Raw genomic sequence first — 15,715 nt, 5'->3', positions numbered from 1 at the left:
TTGCTCTTACCATGTTTGGTGGAAAATATTTAAGACTTCCATAGAAATGACATGTCAAAAGAAGACATGCGGAACAATTAACACGCATTATCAATGTCGTTTTAATCTACAATGCCAGTCATACAAAAAGGGTAAGAATGTTGCTTGAGCTTGTGGTTTAGGTGACATATTAATTTAAAGAATTAATGAGATCAGTATTAAAATACCTGTTCAATTACAGTGAAATTCAAACCATACCTATATAGCACAATGGCAATGCATTATTCTTATACTTTTATTTACTGTAATCTGGTCATTTAAGGGAGCATCTTTCAAAACAATTATTTCAGACTTTTAAAGTTATATTGGAAATATCTCATTGATATTTTAGGACATATACATATATAATACATATATAATAATGCATATGATATAACTGATATGATATAAAAATCATACATGCAGGCCATGATACACATATTATATGTGATAGATATTATATATGATTAATTTTTAAATAGAGCAAAAATACGTTTAATAACTCAAAATAGCCAAACCAATAATGCATACATTTTTTTACTATATATTGGTAAATAAAAAAGCTTATGTCATTTCAGCAGACAGATATGAATGTAATCTGTTTCACAATACCCAACCTCTACATCAAAATTGAGGCCTCTGCACAAAAGAAAAGAAAACAAATGTTTAACTTGCATTATGATGGAGTAGCTGAGCCAATATGGAGTAATACAGCAAATAAATGATAACTGAATTATGTTATTATAGTGAATTTCAACCTGCCAAAATTATGATTTAACTAAGCAACCAGTAATTGGACACTATTAGAGATTTCCAAAAGGTAATAATAGCATATTATAAATTAGGGCATACACTGTCAGGACCAAAACATTCAAGACAACTGAGGCATTAAGTGACTTCCTAATTAAGATTATTTGAGAAAATCAGATGTTAATGTACAGATTCCTAACCTCTTAGCACTTCACCTTTGCTTTTCCTGAAAATGAATTATTGATTGGGTTTCTCTCTCTGCACTCACCATGAGGACTAATTGGGGATAGGCTAGGGCAGAGTGTGGAAAGCAGAAGTCTGAGCAGGTGCCTGGCTGAATTAGCAAGCCAAATAAAAATGATCTGGAGGAGTTATTTCTGAGGATAACACTATAGACCTATGCAAAGTTAAGACATACCAAAGCACATAAAGTAACCAAATAAAAGGAAGAAAAGTTTTTATTGTATGAATTTTTTTTCTTTTCTCCACCATAGACTCAGTGTACACAGAACGTTACATGGGTCTCCCAACTCCAGAAGACAACCTTGACCATTACAAGGTAAGAGATGAGGAATCAGGTCTATTTCATAACCTATTTGGAAGTGGTTTGAGAACATGTTAAATTGTATCTATTTTTATAAAATATATATTTTTATTTCCAACAAAATTCTTGTTGAAAGAAATAACACAGGTGGTTTAAAGATACTCCAGTAGCTTCCCCTACTATATTCTGCATAATTACAATCTTTATCGTATGCTATATAGGTCACAATATGCATTCATTTGGAAATACAAAGCAACACCAGATAATTACTTTAATTACAAAAATTTCAGTTTAGAAAACATGTCAAATTCAGCATATATTTTTACAGCCAGAAGACTCTAAACCTTTAGCTATATATTAAATTTTTTATGGTATTATCATAATTAAGATGTATGAACAAGCCTATAATTTTCTTATTCATAATTAAACATGTAGTTTTTTTCTCACAAGATTTGACTAATGTAGATGAGAAGTAGTACAGTTGGGCGATACCCTGAAAAGCCCTTGAACCCTAATTGCTCAATAGCATCCAACAGGCTGGTTGCCTGATGGGAGACCCAGTGAGCAGGTTGCTCTTCTGATGGGCTATAGCACTTGAAATATAGGGCTGTCAGTGATCATGGCAGCCCCATGTGCTAGTGTGGATGTTGCCAGAAAGCCAGAGCCACACTGAGGTAGATGGAAGTGTTAGCCTAAGCAGGGGTCCTCAAACTTTTTAAACAGGGGCCAGTTCACTGTCCCTCAGACCGTTGGAGGGCTGGACTATAGTTTAAAAAAAAAAAACTATGAACAAATTCCTATGCACACTGCACATATCTTATTTTGAAGTAAAAAAACAAAACGGCAAAAACACCTGCATGTGGCCCGCGGGCCGTAGTTTGAGGACGCCTGGAAGGACTAGGGACCCTTCTAGCACTGTGGCTCATCCAAAATGTTCCTGATTCTGTCACGTTAGTCAAAAACCCTGAAACTCCAGATAACAAGGCAAATCATCTGATATTTACATTCTCCAAAGGAAATTCAAAACTCTTCCCAGGACAGTTAATTAAGAAGAAAGAAAGGGTAAAAAACAAAAAACAAGAATAATTTAAGAGAACAATTTGTGTTGCAACTCTCAAGATATGGGTTTCATATTGATACATTTCTCTGAGCATTATTTGTACATTTTAATAAAATGTTTTTACTATGGATTCTAATGCCATTTGATCAAAACACAATAAAACTCAAAATTTCTAGTTTCGCAACACAAGCATAGACAGTGTAGTCCTACCTCTTATTGTCAGCATTATTTAACAAGGCTGGTGGAAGAGAGGTAGGGAGGGGTGTGCGTGTGTGTGTGTGTGTGTGTGTGTGTGTGTGTGTGTGTGCTTGTGTGTGTTTTTCAACCTATAAAGTGAGATGCACAAATCAGGCCAGCCCCATATCTGCTAATTGTCCCACGTGATGCTTTGGACTCAATTCTTCCCACTCTTTCTCCTCCACATCCAATAAGCTGCTTCGGACACCCATTCCCTTCTTTATAACCATACTAGAGGCCCGATGCACGAAATTCGTGCAAGGGGCTCGGCTCCCATCATCATGGCGGCTGCCTCTGCCTCGGTCGTCCAGAAGGATATCTGGTCTAATTTGCATATTACGCTTTTATAATATATAGGATCGTTTCTGTCACATGACTATCTTCCTTTGTAAAACAATAGGCCAATTGATCTCCCCTTAGCTGTCTTCTACCTTATACCTCACAAAGCTATGAGATTAACCCCTACCCACAACACTTTAATGGCCCATTTTACCTGGACTGTTCACTGTTCTCAGAATATTTGGGGGCCTTTGTCCTCTTTTCCCTCTGCGGAGAATGTCATCTCCGTTCCATCTCCATCTATTGGGAGACTTGTGCTGCTCTCCCATAGGAGTAGCACCCCCTTTGGAATGCCATGGTGTCTTCCTCAGATCTCTTTAAGCCCCCACTTCACTGTCTTGGACTCGTGGTTGGATTGCACTCCCATTTCCCCTCTGCAGTATTCTTAGCAATTTAAGCCTTTACTCAACCTTGTAGCATTCGTTGGGTTACCCAGTATGAAGTATAAACCTTGAAACTTTTCCCTATTTAATTTTAAAACTCTTCAAAGGGAAACATTGTTATAAAAATCTGTCTCCCTCACGTCTCTCATTTTACAGCTGGAATTTTCTTGTCAATGACCTGACCAGGATGCTTGCATTTGAAAACCACCCCTCCTGTAGTATACCATATTTGCTGAGTAGCCCAGGGCCTTTCTCAGATTGCCCAATGTACTAAAAAACTCCTGCAACGTTGAAGGTGTACTGCCCAGGATCCTAACCCTGACTCTAGAAGCTGGTGGATGATGAATTAAACATTCACTTTTAAAATTACATATAAAAAAAGTCTTTGAACCTAGAAGTAAGTACACAGTCAGGTCCAAATCCCGAATCTAAGCAAGTTCATGGTACCTAGCCTACTTCCCCAGATGAACATCTGCCAACAGGGTGTTTCCTCTTTAACCAGCCCTCCCCTTATTGGATAATTAGTTTTAATCTGCCATTTCATCTTTTTTAGACCTTCCCAAGGGCTCCTCGTTCTCACAATGGTCCCCCTCTTTCTCAGGCCACCCCTCACTGCCGTGGCCACCTTCATCTCTCCCCTTAGGTGCTCGGCTGCATGAGGTAGTCATGTAAACAGAAGTCACTTCCCACTGCCAATGGCAACACACGCACACTGGGTGCACAGAGTCACTCCTTCGATTCACTGCACAGATGGCACCCGAGGACTGTTTAATCCTTCCACCGCCAGGAGTCGGGTTTTCTTGGCACAGAATTCACTGCTGGCAATGGACACATTAAAACTGCCAGTACCAGGGAGCTAAAGGTTCCCAATGTGTTACTCGGAGGAATTATTTGGGCGGCAATAGTTAAGGTGGGCCGGAGAAAGTGAGGTGAATGTATTCACAGAATTCTTTCCACCCTGGTTTATTGCTTCCTCTGAGTGTGGAGAACTGAATCTCAAGTGCCTATTTTTGGTGCACAGCAGGCTTTAGAATAAAGCTGCCCTCCTTTGTTTTTTAAATGAGCCTGTGCTTTTGTCTCTGGCAGGAATATATTCAAAGATTCTATTTTCCTCCAAGGCCCCAGCTGCCCCTCTGGACCCCATCTTCTTTTACTTTTCTTTCCCAGGTGGTTTATATTTATTCTCTCTCTCTCTCTCTCTCTCTCTCTCTCTCTCTCTCTCTCCCCATTTATCCTCCCACCCTCTTTAAAAAAGACAAAGAAGGTAATTTCTTAGAGACTTTCACTGCCCTGTTCACTTCCTGGGTCAGAAGGACAGATTTTGAAAGTGACTCCCAATTACTCTGGCCAGTGACTCCCTTCAGCACATCCGGGATAGAAGCGCCCCAAGTGTCTGTAAGAAGCAAGACCCTGATCTTTCTCTGTGTTTTCAGCTCATAAATCATCAGTGCAGTGGCCAGCACTATAGCCTCTGGAAGAGAATACAAATTTTAATAAAACTCAAATGAGAAAAAGGGATTTATTATTAGGTCATTGGTGACTCATATTTGGAAGACTTTAGAGAAATCCAGATCACCAAGAGAGGCACATTTGTGAAATGAAGGTTCTATTTAGCATTTGGGGAAGGGACTTGGGGGAACCATGTACAAATTCCAGTGGCACAGCCAGGGATGCCACGAACAATTGTTTGGCTTGCGCGCTGGTGAAAGCTAGTCTATGATGCATCCACTAAGGCGTGTGCCTCTGAGGCTGCATCCTGAGAGGGTATCCTTTCCTAGTCTCACAAAACTGTTATTGAAATGAGGGCACCCTGGAAGTAAGGCTTGAACCCATTGCAGTGACAAAGGCAGGGACTCCACCAGACTCTTTTGGTACATAAGCACTTTTAAAGGATACCTGGAAAGAAGAAGGAAAATGTTCATCTCCTTAAAACCCCAATGAGATGGTCCCAGAAGCTCTAAGTCAGCAGCCAAAATGTAGGGGTGACACACACAGCTAACAGGCAGTGTTGACCTGTACACATTTTTTTCTGCAGTGAGTTTCAGTCCACAGACTTGAGCACAGGAATCAGATAGCCAGTGAGACAACCCTCACCCCCAATAGCAATAATAAGCAATGAACAACTGTGGCCACACTTTGAGGAGTGGGGTCCTGACTCACCTTGCCGAATAGTTTCTTATACGGTTAATCATAGGTATTTTAGTTAAATCTATTAAAAAATACTAACGTGTGGTAGACGTTCATTCACCTATTTAAGGTGGCTGGTGTCTTGGTGAAACAAAACATGCCCACAAAATTTTGGGAGATAAATAAAAGAGAGTAGGTAGTAAAGCATGAACTTAAATAAGACAAAGTACCTAATATGTATGAAAAAGACTAGTGGTTTCCAAATTGTGACTGTGGAGTCCCAAGCATTCTGTACCTTCCAAAGATGTAGGGAGGGGAAGGGAAGTGGCCAGGAAGTTAGGATTTCACCTTCCCACCACTCTTCTCAACCAGGGGGATCCGGTTTCATTTATTTCTTTCATTTATTAAGTGCTTGCTTTTATGACCAAACATTATTCTAAGCTCTTTACATGAACTGTTAGGTTCAATTTTCCTTCAAGTTCTCTGAGGTAAGTACTCCAAATTTGTCTCAGTTTTACGGACACAGAAACCGAGGCACAAAAAGTTACATAACATACAGATAGTGAGGGTGTAGGAAAGGGAGAGGGCAGTTATCTGAGGCCAACCTAGGAAGACTGAGGAAGATAGAGAGGAGGAGCATAGGTGTTCTCCCCGGGCCGCACACAGGGATGAGGCAGTGAGGCTCAGTAGACACAGGAACAGCAGACAGAGCTGGTGTTTGGGGGGCTGGGAAGCAGGTCCCATGAACCGAGGAATAACAGCAAAGAAGGACTGTGGGAAGAGCAGGCCAAATGGGGACAAATCAGGCAGGACGTAAGACTGGGGAGGGAATGGGTTTATGAATACATAAGAGAAGAGTATAAGATCAAGGGCAAGGGAAATGAGACCCAAGTCCTGAGACTGGTTGCCAGGAGAGAGGGCAGCCTGGAACACACAGAAGGGACTGATTTAACTTGTAGAGGAGATTTATTTTGCATTTTGCTCAAAATTTGATAGGCTTTTGGCAAGTGTATGAAACAGTCATAGATTTGGCAGTCTTCTGCTAGCAGATTTGAAATGTTCAATCCTTAAGAACTGCTGCATCGTTAGGTTATGCAAAACAGGGTGCAATTTTGTAAATATGCCATCTTGTACTGATTTGACATTTGTTCTATTATCCCAGAATATGCCAAAGGGAGAGAGACCTTCAGATTTAAGCCAAACCTTAACTTGTTTGTTGAGTGCTGATAAAATGTTGACTGCTGTGTGATCTTTAAAGGAGCCAGTGTTGCTTGCTGAGGCCTGAGGTAGAGCCCCCTGTCGGGCTGACGGGAGCTCTTTCCTTGGCATCTCGTGGGGACAGTTGTTTGAGAGATGTAAACAAGTAAAACATCTGATATCGTGGGTTGAATTGATTTTTTTCTTAAATATTTTCAGTAGCCTCTGTTTTCTGTGGCATTGATGGTGCTTCCCCAAATAGCATCATTTAATATTATTTATAAGGCTTTGTTTCAAGGGGGAGAATGCATAAAGAAGTCGGTACATCCAAGCTAGTGTGTCACTGGAGTACTGGGCTGTCCATGAGACCAGTGGCTGTGTGCTCTTTCTACAGGGTTCTGGAAATGGGGATAAGTTGTCTGGCTACGATGTGAAGGGATGCGAGACTATGATGTTAAAGGGAATGGGCTTTGGAATTAGCCCTGTACTCAAAATCCAGTTCTTACCAGCAGTATGAGCTTTGGGAGGCTACCTCAGCTCTCTGAACCTCAGTTTCCTCATCTAGATAATGGGGATCATCAGACCTACCCCGCAGGGCTATTGCAGGGATTCAATGAGATCCCTGTGCCTGTGCCATGGAGTAAGCTTTGAAATCATGGCAGCTGCCACCATTGTCCTCAGGAAGCCAATCGTCCTTATGGCTCCTGGATGGCACGGGGGGTAGCTTAAAAATTGTTAGACCTTCTGTTTCTCACAGTACTTCCCCACTCTCATCAGTTCTCTCTTTTATTTCAAAAATACAAAGATTTATTTGTTGGAAGGTAACTGAGGAACCAGCATGATCCAACGAGCAGCTACAGATGGTTCTCCTTGGGGCTTGAAGGAAAAGCTCCTTGCAGAGATGCTGTGGAATCGGCACTGCCACTGGACCAATCCTTCCCACTTTGCTTTGCCAGACTGTCGCTGGCAGCGGGGCTTTCCGGAAGTTTCTAGCCTCAGGAGGGTGCCAACTGCACCACCATTGCATCCTTGCCCATTTATCACTCTTAGCTTCCTTTTTAGTAGTTGGTGATAGACTGTTCGGCTTCTAACTTAGTCATCCATTTCCTTTTTTTTTTTTTTTTTTATTTCAGTTTCCATCAACAGGCAAATGGGGATTATCCAAATGGGGTGGATTAAAATAGCACAATTAAGTTGTTTCTAATTGCTAATCAGACCTGAAATTAATGCGTGTCTTTCCCTGGCTTTGGGTGTTGAAGTTCACAGGCAAAGGGCCCTATCGTGAGTCTTTCTTGATGGGGAAACCAGGATGCCCGGTCTGGTAGGGAGTGAGGCCGGGTGACACAGCTGCACGTTTTGGGGGAGGAAAGATGTTCTCGGCAGCCCGGGAGCCTGAGTGGGAGTGTGCCTCTGGCGGCCCGTCTCCCTCGCACGGAGAGGAGGCTTCGCCCCTGCGCGGGGGAAGCGTGCCTTGGCAGCGGCGCTCTGATCTTCCAGTTGCAGGGGAAGCTTTTGTTTGATTTTTTTTCCCCTTGCTGCATTAAAGTATTTGTCTTTCTTTCTTTGTAGTGTAATATTGTTAATGTAAAACAATTTGCATCATGACACTTTTATCACAGTTTTCGTCTTTTTCTCAGTATGTTGCATTTCTCACCATGTCTAGTTCATCACAGCTACAGTGTGTACATCACAACATTTATCTTAGGCTCGGGGTTTTACTTGTTTATAAAAATTGTCTTCTTTCAGCCTGTATTCACTCCATTTAAGAAAAAAAAAAAAAAAAAAAAAGGCAGCCAGAAACTGTTTTGGTCCAAACTCCAGTAGTTATCACATTCCTTGCTAACTGTCCTGCGTATTTATATGTCTCCTAAGCATGACTCTATGTTTCAGTGGCATTTCTCAGTTTTATGGCAGGGAGGTTGTAGGAGCAGCTTTTGCTGTTCAAGCTGCCAAGCAGGAAAGGACTGTGAGGCTTTGGGAGGTGAGGTGAGCTGACGCAGATGTATATTTGGGTCGGATCTGGGGGTTAAAGTTGACCGACTTCTGTGAGCAGAGAGCTAGATTTAACGTGGGCAGGAGCAGGGGGAGGACACAGCAGTGCAGTCTGCACAGGCTGAGAAGAGAGCCAGCAGAAAGGATCACCCAGAAGGACTCGAAAGGGCCTGGGCTCGGGTTATGAATGTTCACTGTCAGGGTTCAAGCCCCAGCCTCTCTGTCTCCAGCTTAGACTCCTACACTGTCCTTGAGGGAGATTGAATTTGACCCTTTTCCTCTGCCTCACGGGCACCGTCAGAAAACATGCCTCACAAATCTCGCAGGGCTGTGCAGACCAAGATCTCTCCCAATTAATTCAGTCTCAGGAAGCCTGGGGACCCAGGAGCCAAAGGGTCCCGTTGTATCTGTGTGCTAAATTCCAAGACGGCTAATTAACAGCTTATTCCCCGCTGCTCCATTGCTGGCAGACCAGATCACGAACATAGGAGGTGGAAAGGGTTTTGCCGCCAGACTTCGTGTCCAGCTCTGTCACTTCCCACAGATGGAACCAGGTGGAAATTACTCACTTCTGGATCTCGCTGTCTCCACGTGGGAAGCAGGATCTCACGGGAATGAGAGCAGTGCTTTTATAAATCTGTTATGGTGCTGAGCACAGCGACTGACAGAGTGAACACCCAATAAATGTTAGCTACTATTATTAATGGCATGGGGTATGGGTTAAAAGTGGGCAGGATTCCACTACCCCAGCTGCTCCCACTTGCCTCTGCAAAACTAGGACGACTTACAGTGAATAGTACAATATAGATGCTTAAATGTCCCTCAGCTATTCATTTGATTACTACTTAGCACTGTACTAGATGCTAAGAATATGGTGATGAACAGTATAGACAGGTCCTTTTTCTCATGGACCTTATTGTTTAGTGGGATATATCACAAATAAGTATTGACTGACTGGATGAAAAAATGAATGAACAGATGGAAGAATAAATGAGGTAATGTTGGGATCAATGGATTCATAATCATGGATAAATTTATCTGGGACATCTCACCAGATAAAACACTTCTTTAAAAATGAAGTAAAATAAAAGTGTGACCTTTAATGAGTCCTAGGCGTTTATTTCTACATCTCATGGGAAACCTCTCAACATGGGTCCGAAATGTAATACGGTCAGGACAAGTGGGAACCAGCCTGCACAGGAGTGGGTGGGCATCTGCTCTCAGCTTTTTTGGGCAACATGCCCTTGGGAGCCTCGGTCCACTGAAACATGTTGGTTAACTGTCCTGAAAGTTGCAGGCAGAATGTCTTCCCTGTGTCATAGCATTCTCACATCAGCATCAGCAATTTAATCTAAAAAAGGGGTGTGGGGTGGAGAAAGCCATATCTCTAGGTTCCTATTTCTGTAAGGGAGGAAGAGGAGTTGTTCTCATTCCCATTTTCTGGAAAACCAGGCTCAGAGCCCAGCCTGTCTCCAGTGCACAGCTCACTGACATTGAACCCGGACTGGACACAAGCACTCTGACCTTAGCCCCATCCAGCTTTCTGCCAGACAATCAGGGCCCCCATAAAAAATGTGAGGCTGCTGCTGGTGGTAGCCACAAAGATATCTATAAAATACAAACCTTGGCTCTTACAAAGTTGAGTTTGATTCACCAGGATGCTGTGGGACTAGCTGGCTGGTTTAAACCCTCCCAACCCATAACAAGACAACAGAAGCAGACTCCTCCAGCTCATCCCCTCACAAAGGCACTAAAATGTCTATGTGCCATCTTTACCTTCATCCCAGCTTTGTAAACTTCCAGGGATTAAGATCAGACAACCAGTTCCGTGCTTTCAAAGGCTTTTTTAAAAAATATATATTTTATTGATTTTTTACAGAGAGGAAGAGAGAGGGATAGAGAGTTAGAAACATTGATGATAGAGAAACATTGATCAGCTAGCTGCCTCTTGCACACTCCCTACTGGGGATGTGCCCGCAACCAAGGTACATGCCCTTGACCGGAATCGAACCTGGGACCTTTCAGTCCGCAGGCCGTCGCTCTATCCACTGAGCCAAACCGGTTTCGGCTCAAAGGCTTTTTTGTCCAAGACTCCACCCTCATTCTGAATGTCCTACTTGAGGCCACAAAGCAGCCTTCAAAAAGCTGACCTCCCAATTTTGGGTCCTACTTCCCTGGCTGATTTGGGAACAACTTGATCCAATAGCAGCGTTTTCCCCAATACAGAACGAAGCAGACAACAACCTACTGATTCCCTCAGGCCGTTCTTGATCTTTTTCACCCGCTTTGCCTCCCATATGTTACATTTGCCTAGGTTTTAAACATCTGCTCCAAAAGAGGTATACTTGCTTCTCATTCAGAGCCTAGCAATGTGGACCAAAGTTCATGTGACATATTGCAGAGTATGTTTAGTTGCAAATGCTATGTACAGGCTCTTTGAAACGTAGCATGTATGGCACCATGTGACACATGGTTGCCATAGCAATACACTTTTTGGCTGAACTACAGCATAAGCCCATGGAACATACATTGCTAATAGGAGACTCTGCCCTGTGCTAATGCATAGGACACAGCCAATATGGGGTCTGGAGCTCAAGGGGTTTTGCATGCAGCCTGAGTGGCAGGTACCCTCTTCCTACACGGGCAAGGAAGATGTGGCATCCTCCCTCTCCAGTCCTGTCTCCCAGGCTCAGGGCATGCTATGCATTCTGCCATGCATGGAGACAGCATTTGCTTGAATATCGGTTTGCTATATTTTGTATCAAAGGGGGCCCCAGCTGAAAACATTTTATTTTGTAAACTGAACTGAAAAATCAGTTTATGGCAGATCTTTTTTTGAATAATGACATTCTTTTTTCCCAATTCCAGAATTCAACAGTCATGAGCAGAGCTGAAAATTTTAAACAAGTCGAGTACCTCCTTATTCATGGAACAGCAGATGGTGAGTTTCAGTTAATTAGACTTTTTAGTATCACAGACAGGTTTGCAATTTCACTACTGACAAAACAAAAGCATGAGGGGCAAGACTGTTACATCTACTTCAATAAAACAGTGTTGCTTTCCACAACTCACTTGTCTTGGGCTAAATGGGATGCTGAGTCCTGGAACTTCAAACAGTCCCTTTCTTCTTATGCCTTTCCCACCCTTCCCGGTCAGAAAACTGAAGCTGCTGTTAGTGACTATGTTTCCTTTCTCTGCCCGCAGATAACGTTCATTTTCAGCAGTCAGCTCAGATCACCAAAGCCTTAGTGGATGCTGGCGTGGATTTCCAGGCGATGGTATAGCAAAACTTGGTGCAAGGGGAGGGAACTTGCTGATGGGGTCTGGTTTCTCCACTTTGGGATTTTGCGCCTCACAGAGGTCTCGGGAGACAGGAACGGAATTAGAAGGCTTGTGGTTCCAATGAGAAGTGGGAGAAGTGATGTCCTTGAACCACAGACAGAGTAATGTTCAATGATAGTAGGGAGTTGGGAGTTGAGAAGCACAACATTCCCGGTGCCTGTCAAACACTGCTCTCCTATTGGTGTGATTGTTCGGTCTCTCCCTATTTTGATTCAGAAATAATCACTTACTCAGTAAATGTGTGGCAGAGTAATTCTGAAGTGGAACCAGCATGATAATAGCTCAATTCAAATATGAAACTCCATCTCTGTCTGGTGTATTACTAGCTTCTCTAACTGTGGAATATTAATAAGCAGCACGCTTCAGGTTTTGCAATGGACATGTTGTCTTTTGTTGAACAACCACAGGCAATAAACAATTAGGATTGTTTTATAAAGTCAGAAATGGCTAGAGCAGTTGTTGCCTATACTGTATAGTAGGAGGCTTCTGGGTATTAAGTGAAATTCATTTTCTGCACCTGACCTTTTCTGATTAAGAAAAAATATGTATATAAATACGCATACATATGTGTGTATATATGTATGTATGTTGCACTAAATGTTCTTATATGTAAAATGCTTTATTGTCTGTATTAGCTGGAAAAGCCTGGTTTTGCTCACTTTCTTGTCACACACACACTTTGCTGTATGCTCAGTTCAAACGGTGCCCATTGTATAGGAGTGAGATAGTCATTTATACTCAAAACATGTGGTAAATATCTTTTGGGTCAGATTCTTATAAGAGGTTGGGGTTTATTTTTTTCATATTCAAAGAAAAGACACACTTTAATTAAGCAACTTTTAAAAGTTAATTTATGTCTCCATAAGATATGTTTGCCTGGCAATGATGTCTCAGTTGCTTAATGCAGCATGAGTTGATAAATTTTTGCTTCAGGTCAACTCTTTCTACATAAATGTCAGACATATAGATAAAAACTCTAGTGCAAAATCGAAGTGTTTCCAAATAACACATTTGACTTTTGACTTCACTTATGGAATACTAAAGTAGATTTTTCTAGTTCCTTACTGACATATATTAGGGAAAATTACCTTTAAAAAAAACTCATTTATTATAACACAGTTTATCTTACTGCAGTGTAGGAGAAATTTGACACTTGCTAACACTTAATTAAAACTAGTGAGCATAATGGGATAAACATTTCATCCTGTGCTTGATATGGTTCTAAGTGTCCTTTGACTCAAATTAGAAAATGGATTTGGATATTTTTATTAGAATATACACATCCTTAAAGCACTCTGCAGTAAAGCCAAATTCACAGTGAGTTCTCTCAGCACCTTCCGTAGGACAGAACAATATGGCCTGGGAAAGCTTGGGGAAGGGGGAAGTGAATTAGACACCCTCACTGATGACGTTTCAGTTCACACACTCATTTGGGAATTAAAACATCCTGTTTTATTCTGTGTATGCTCATGACAGCTCATTTGAATTGATTGCGGGAGAAAAGACAACTGACTTTCTAATTCTGACCTTTTTCTTTCTCTCTCTAGTGGTATACTGACGAAGACCATGGAATCGCTTCCAACACAGCACACCAACATATATATACCCACATGACCCACTTCATAAAGCAATGCTTCTCTTTACCTTAGCACCTCAAAACAGCATGCCATTTAAAGCTGATTAAAGCCATTTTGTTTTTATTATCTTAAAACTGCACTATCAAGATGATCTTTAAAAAAAGGTTCTCAAATCAAGAAAATTTAAGGTTAACTTTGTCCCCAAATTTCTTACATAGAACCGTAAGTGGAGACTTATGTCCTTGCAACAGATTATTACCTTACAGAAATTTGAAAGATTCAATCTGGTTTTGCTTATTATTTAAAAATCATTTTCACATCAGTTGCTGAAACAACTATGAACTGTTTTTGTGGGAGCTTTGCATAGGTTTCCTGGGAAGCGTTTTATTTTTTCTAACGGGACTAGTCCAAATCTTGTGCTCTTCTTTAAAGGGACGGCAAGATGTGGGCAGTGATGTCACAGAAACAGGGGGAAGAGGGGACAGGGAGAGAAGCTAGCCCAGCATGTCTGGGAACCCAAGTCCAAGCACGCTGACCCGACCAGGCTACTGTCAGCACCTCTCAGTGAAGAGCTGTTCACAAGCAGAATGGCACCATTTTCTGAGAAAGACTGTTTAAACTGCCTCAGGAAACCATCTATGCAAAGCACTGTCTTCTAAGTAAAACCACAGCAGGTGAACAGACTCCAAAGAAATGAGAGGGAAACTGCCAACAATGCAAGGCCCCCAGGTGCCAGTTATGGCTATAGGTGCTACAAAAACACAGCAGGGGTGATGGCAAAGCATTGTAAATGTGCTTTAAAAAAATATTGATATTTCCTCCTGAAAGAGGCAGCTTGGAACTGAGATGTGAACACCAGCTTGCCCTATTAAAAGATGAAAATATTTGTATCATAAATCCTAACTTGAAGGAGTCCTTGCACCAATTTTTCTTATTTCTTTGAGCATCTTGATTAAAAGAATATTTTTACTTCCTTGGACTTGTTTTTAAAAATAAACTATAAAATTATGTATTATTATCCCTGTTCTACATACTGTAGAATTTCTCCTGGTCATTTAATAAATGCGCCTTCATTTTTTTTTTTTTTTTTTAGAGGTAATGAGTTTTGTGTCTTGAATCAGACATAAATCACTTTGGCATATGGACACATTTATCCAGAAAGGCTCTTGTTTATTTTGCTTGTTATTCCAGACAGCCTTGTAAACATGCGGAGTTCAGTTCTTATTAAAAAATAGATACATTTGCCTGGCCTGCGTGCCTCAGTGGTTGAGCATCGACCTATGAACCAGGAGGTCATGGTTCAATTCCCAGGAGGAGTCAATCAATGATTCTCTCTCATAATTGATATTTCTAGCTCTCTCCCTCTCTGAAATCAATAAAAATATATTTTTTAAAAATTGATACATAGAAATGTGTTAAATTAAGCAGTTCATAAGATTTTCATGCAATACATATATCAGTTATTAATATGTATTATATATATACATATATATGTATATGTGTGTGTGTGTATACATATATATACATATATATGTATATATATGTGTATATATATATATATATATATATATATATATATATATATAAAACTTTTGAAAACATCAACTGAAAAAATTTTGGTTATTTATGTAATTTATAATTTTATACCAGGTAACTATGATGAGGCTCATATTATAAGAACAAGTAATATTAACATTATCATCTTGGTAGCTCTGATGGCTCAGTAGACTAAAAAAAAGCCAAGTTAATCACTTAAGGTTTTGACTGTTTTTGGATTATATAACTACCAGTATATTAATGAAAGCATAGATTTCAGATGCTGACTTTAGCCTAGCAAAGTAATGCCTAGATAACTAAGGAAACATGACTTTTTGCTCAGTTATTTGCAAAATGGCCTCATTTTTTTTTAAATTTGATTTTAGAAACTTAAACTTAGCTTCAGACCATTTGCTGGAAAAAGTTATTTCAGACAGTGAGCTATAGCATAAATATCTTAAAATGGAAGAAATGGAAAAAATCTGTTAATATTAAACTGGTGAGTCATGCATGGGAATGGACAGAGGATTGTGAAATTCAGCTTTAACTGTATTTTCAGAGCATGCCATTGAGTAGCTTCACTTTAAGTCTCAAATCTCACTCATCCATTGGA

The 15,715-nt window shown here is 40.9% G+C and overlaps 1 protein-coding gene across 1 annotated transcript in view; it reads left to right on the top strand.

Annotated features, from left to right (window-relative positions):
* The window catches only part of DPP4 (dipeptidyl peptidase 4), an 83,909-nt gene extending 69,281 nt beyond the window's left edge, over positions 1-14,628 (top strand). The window contains exons 23-26 of the mRNA XM_054723315.1: positions 1,263-1,327; positions 11,516-11,588; positions 11,852-11,925; positions 13,537-14,628. Of these exons, the coding sequence (XP_054579290.1) occupies positions 1,263-1,327; positions 11,516-11,588; positions 11,852-11,925; positions 13,537-13,638 (314 nt within the window). The 3' untranslated portion in view covers positions 13,639-14,628. The remainder of the gene's footprint in view (positions 1-1,262; positions 1,328-11,515; positions 11,589-11,851; positions 11,926-13,536) is intronic.
* The last annotated feature ends 1,087 nt before the right edge of the window (positions 14,629-15,715 follow it).

The sequence above is a fragment of the Eptesicus fuscus genome, chromosome 11 (genome assembly GCF_027574615.1).
Source record: "Eptesicus fuscus isolate TK198812 chromosome 11, DD_ASM_mEF_20220401, whole genome shotgun sequence".
In the NCBI taxonomy this organism is placed as follows: Eukaryota; Metazoa; Chordata; class Mammalia; order Chiroptera; family Vespertilionidae; genus Eptesicus; species Eptesicus fuscus.
The sequence above is the reverse complement of the archived record's forward strand: the minus strand, read 5'-3'. Positions and strand labels throughout refer to the sequence as shown.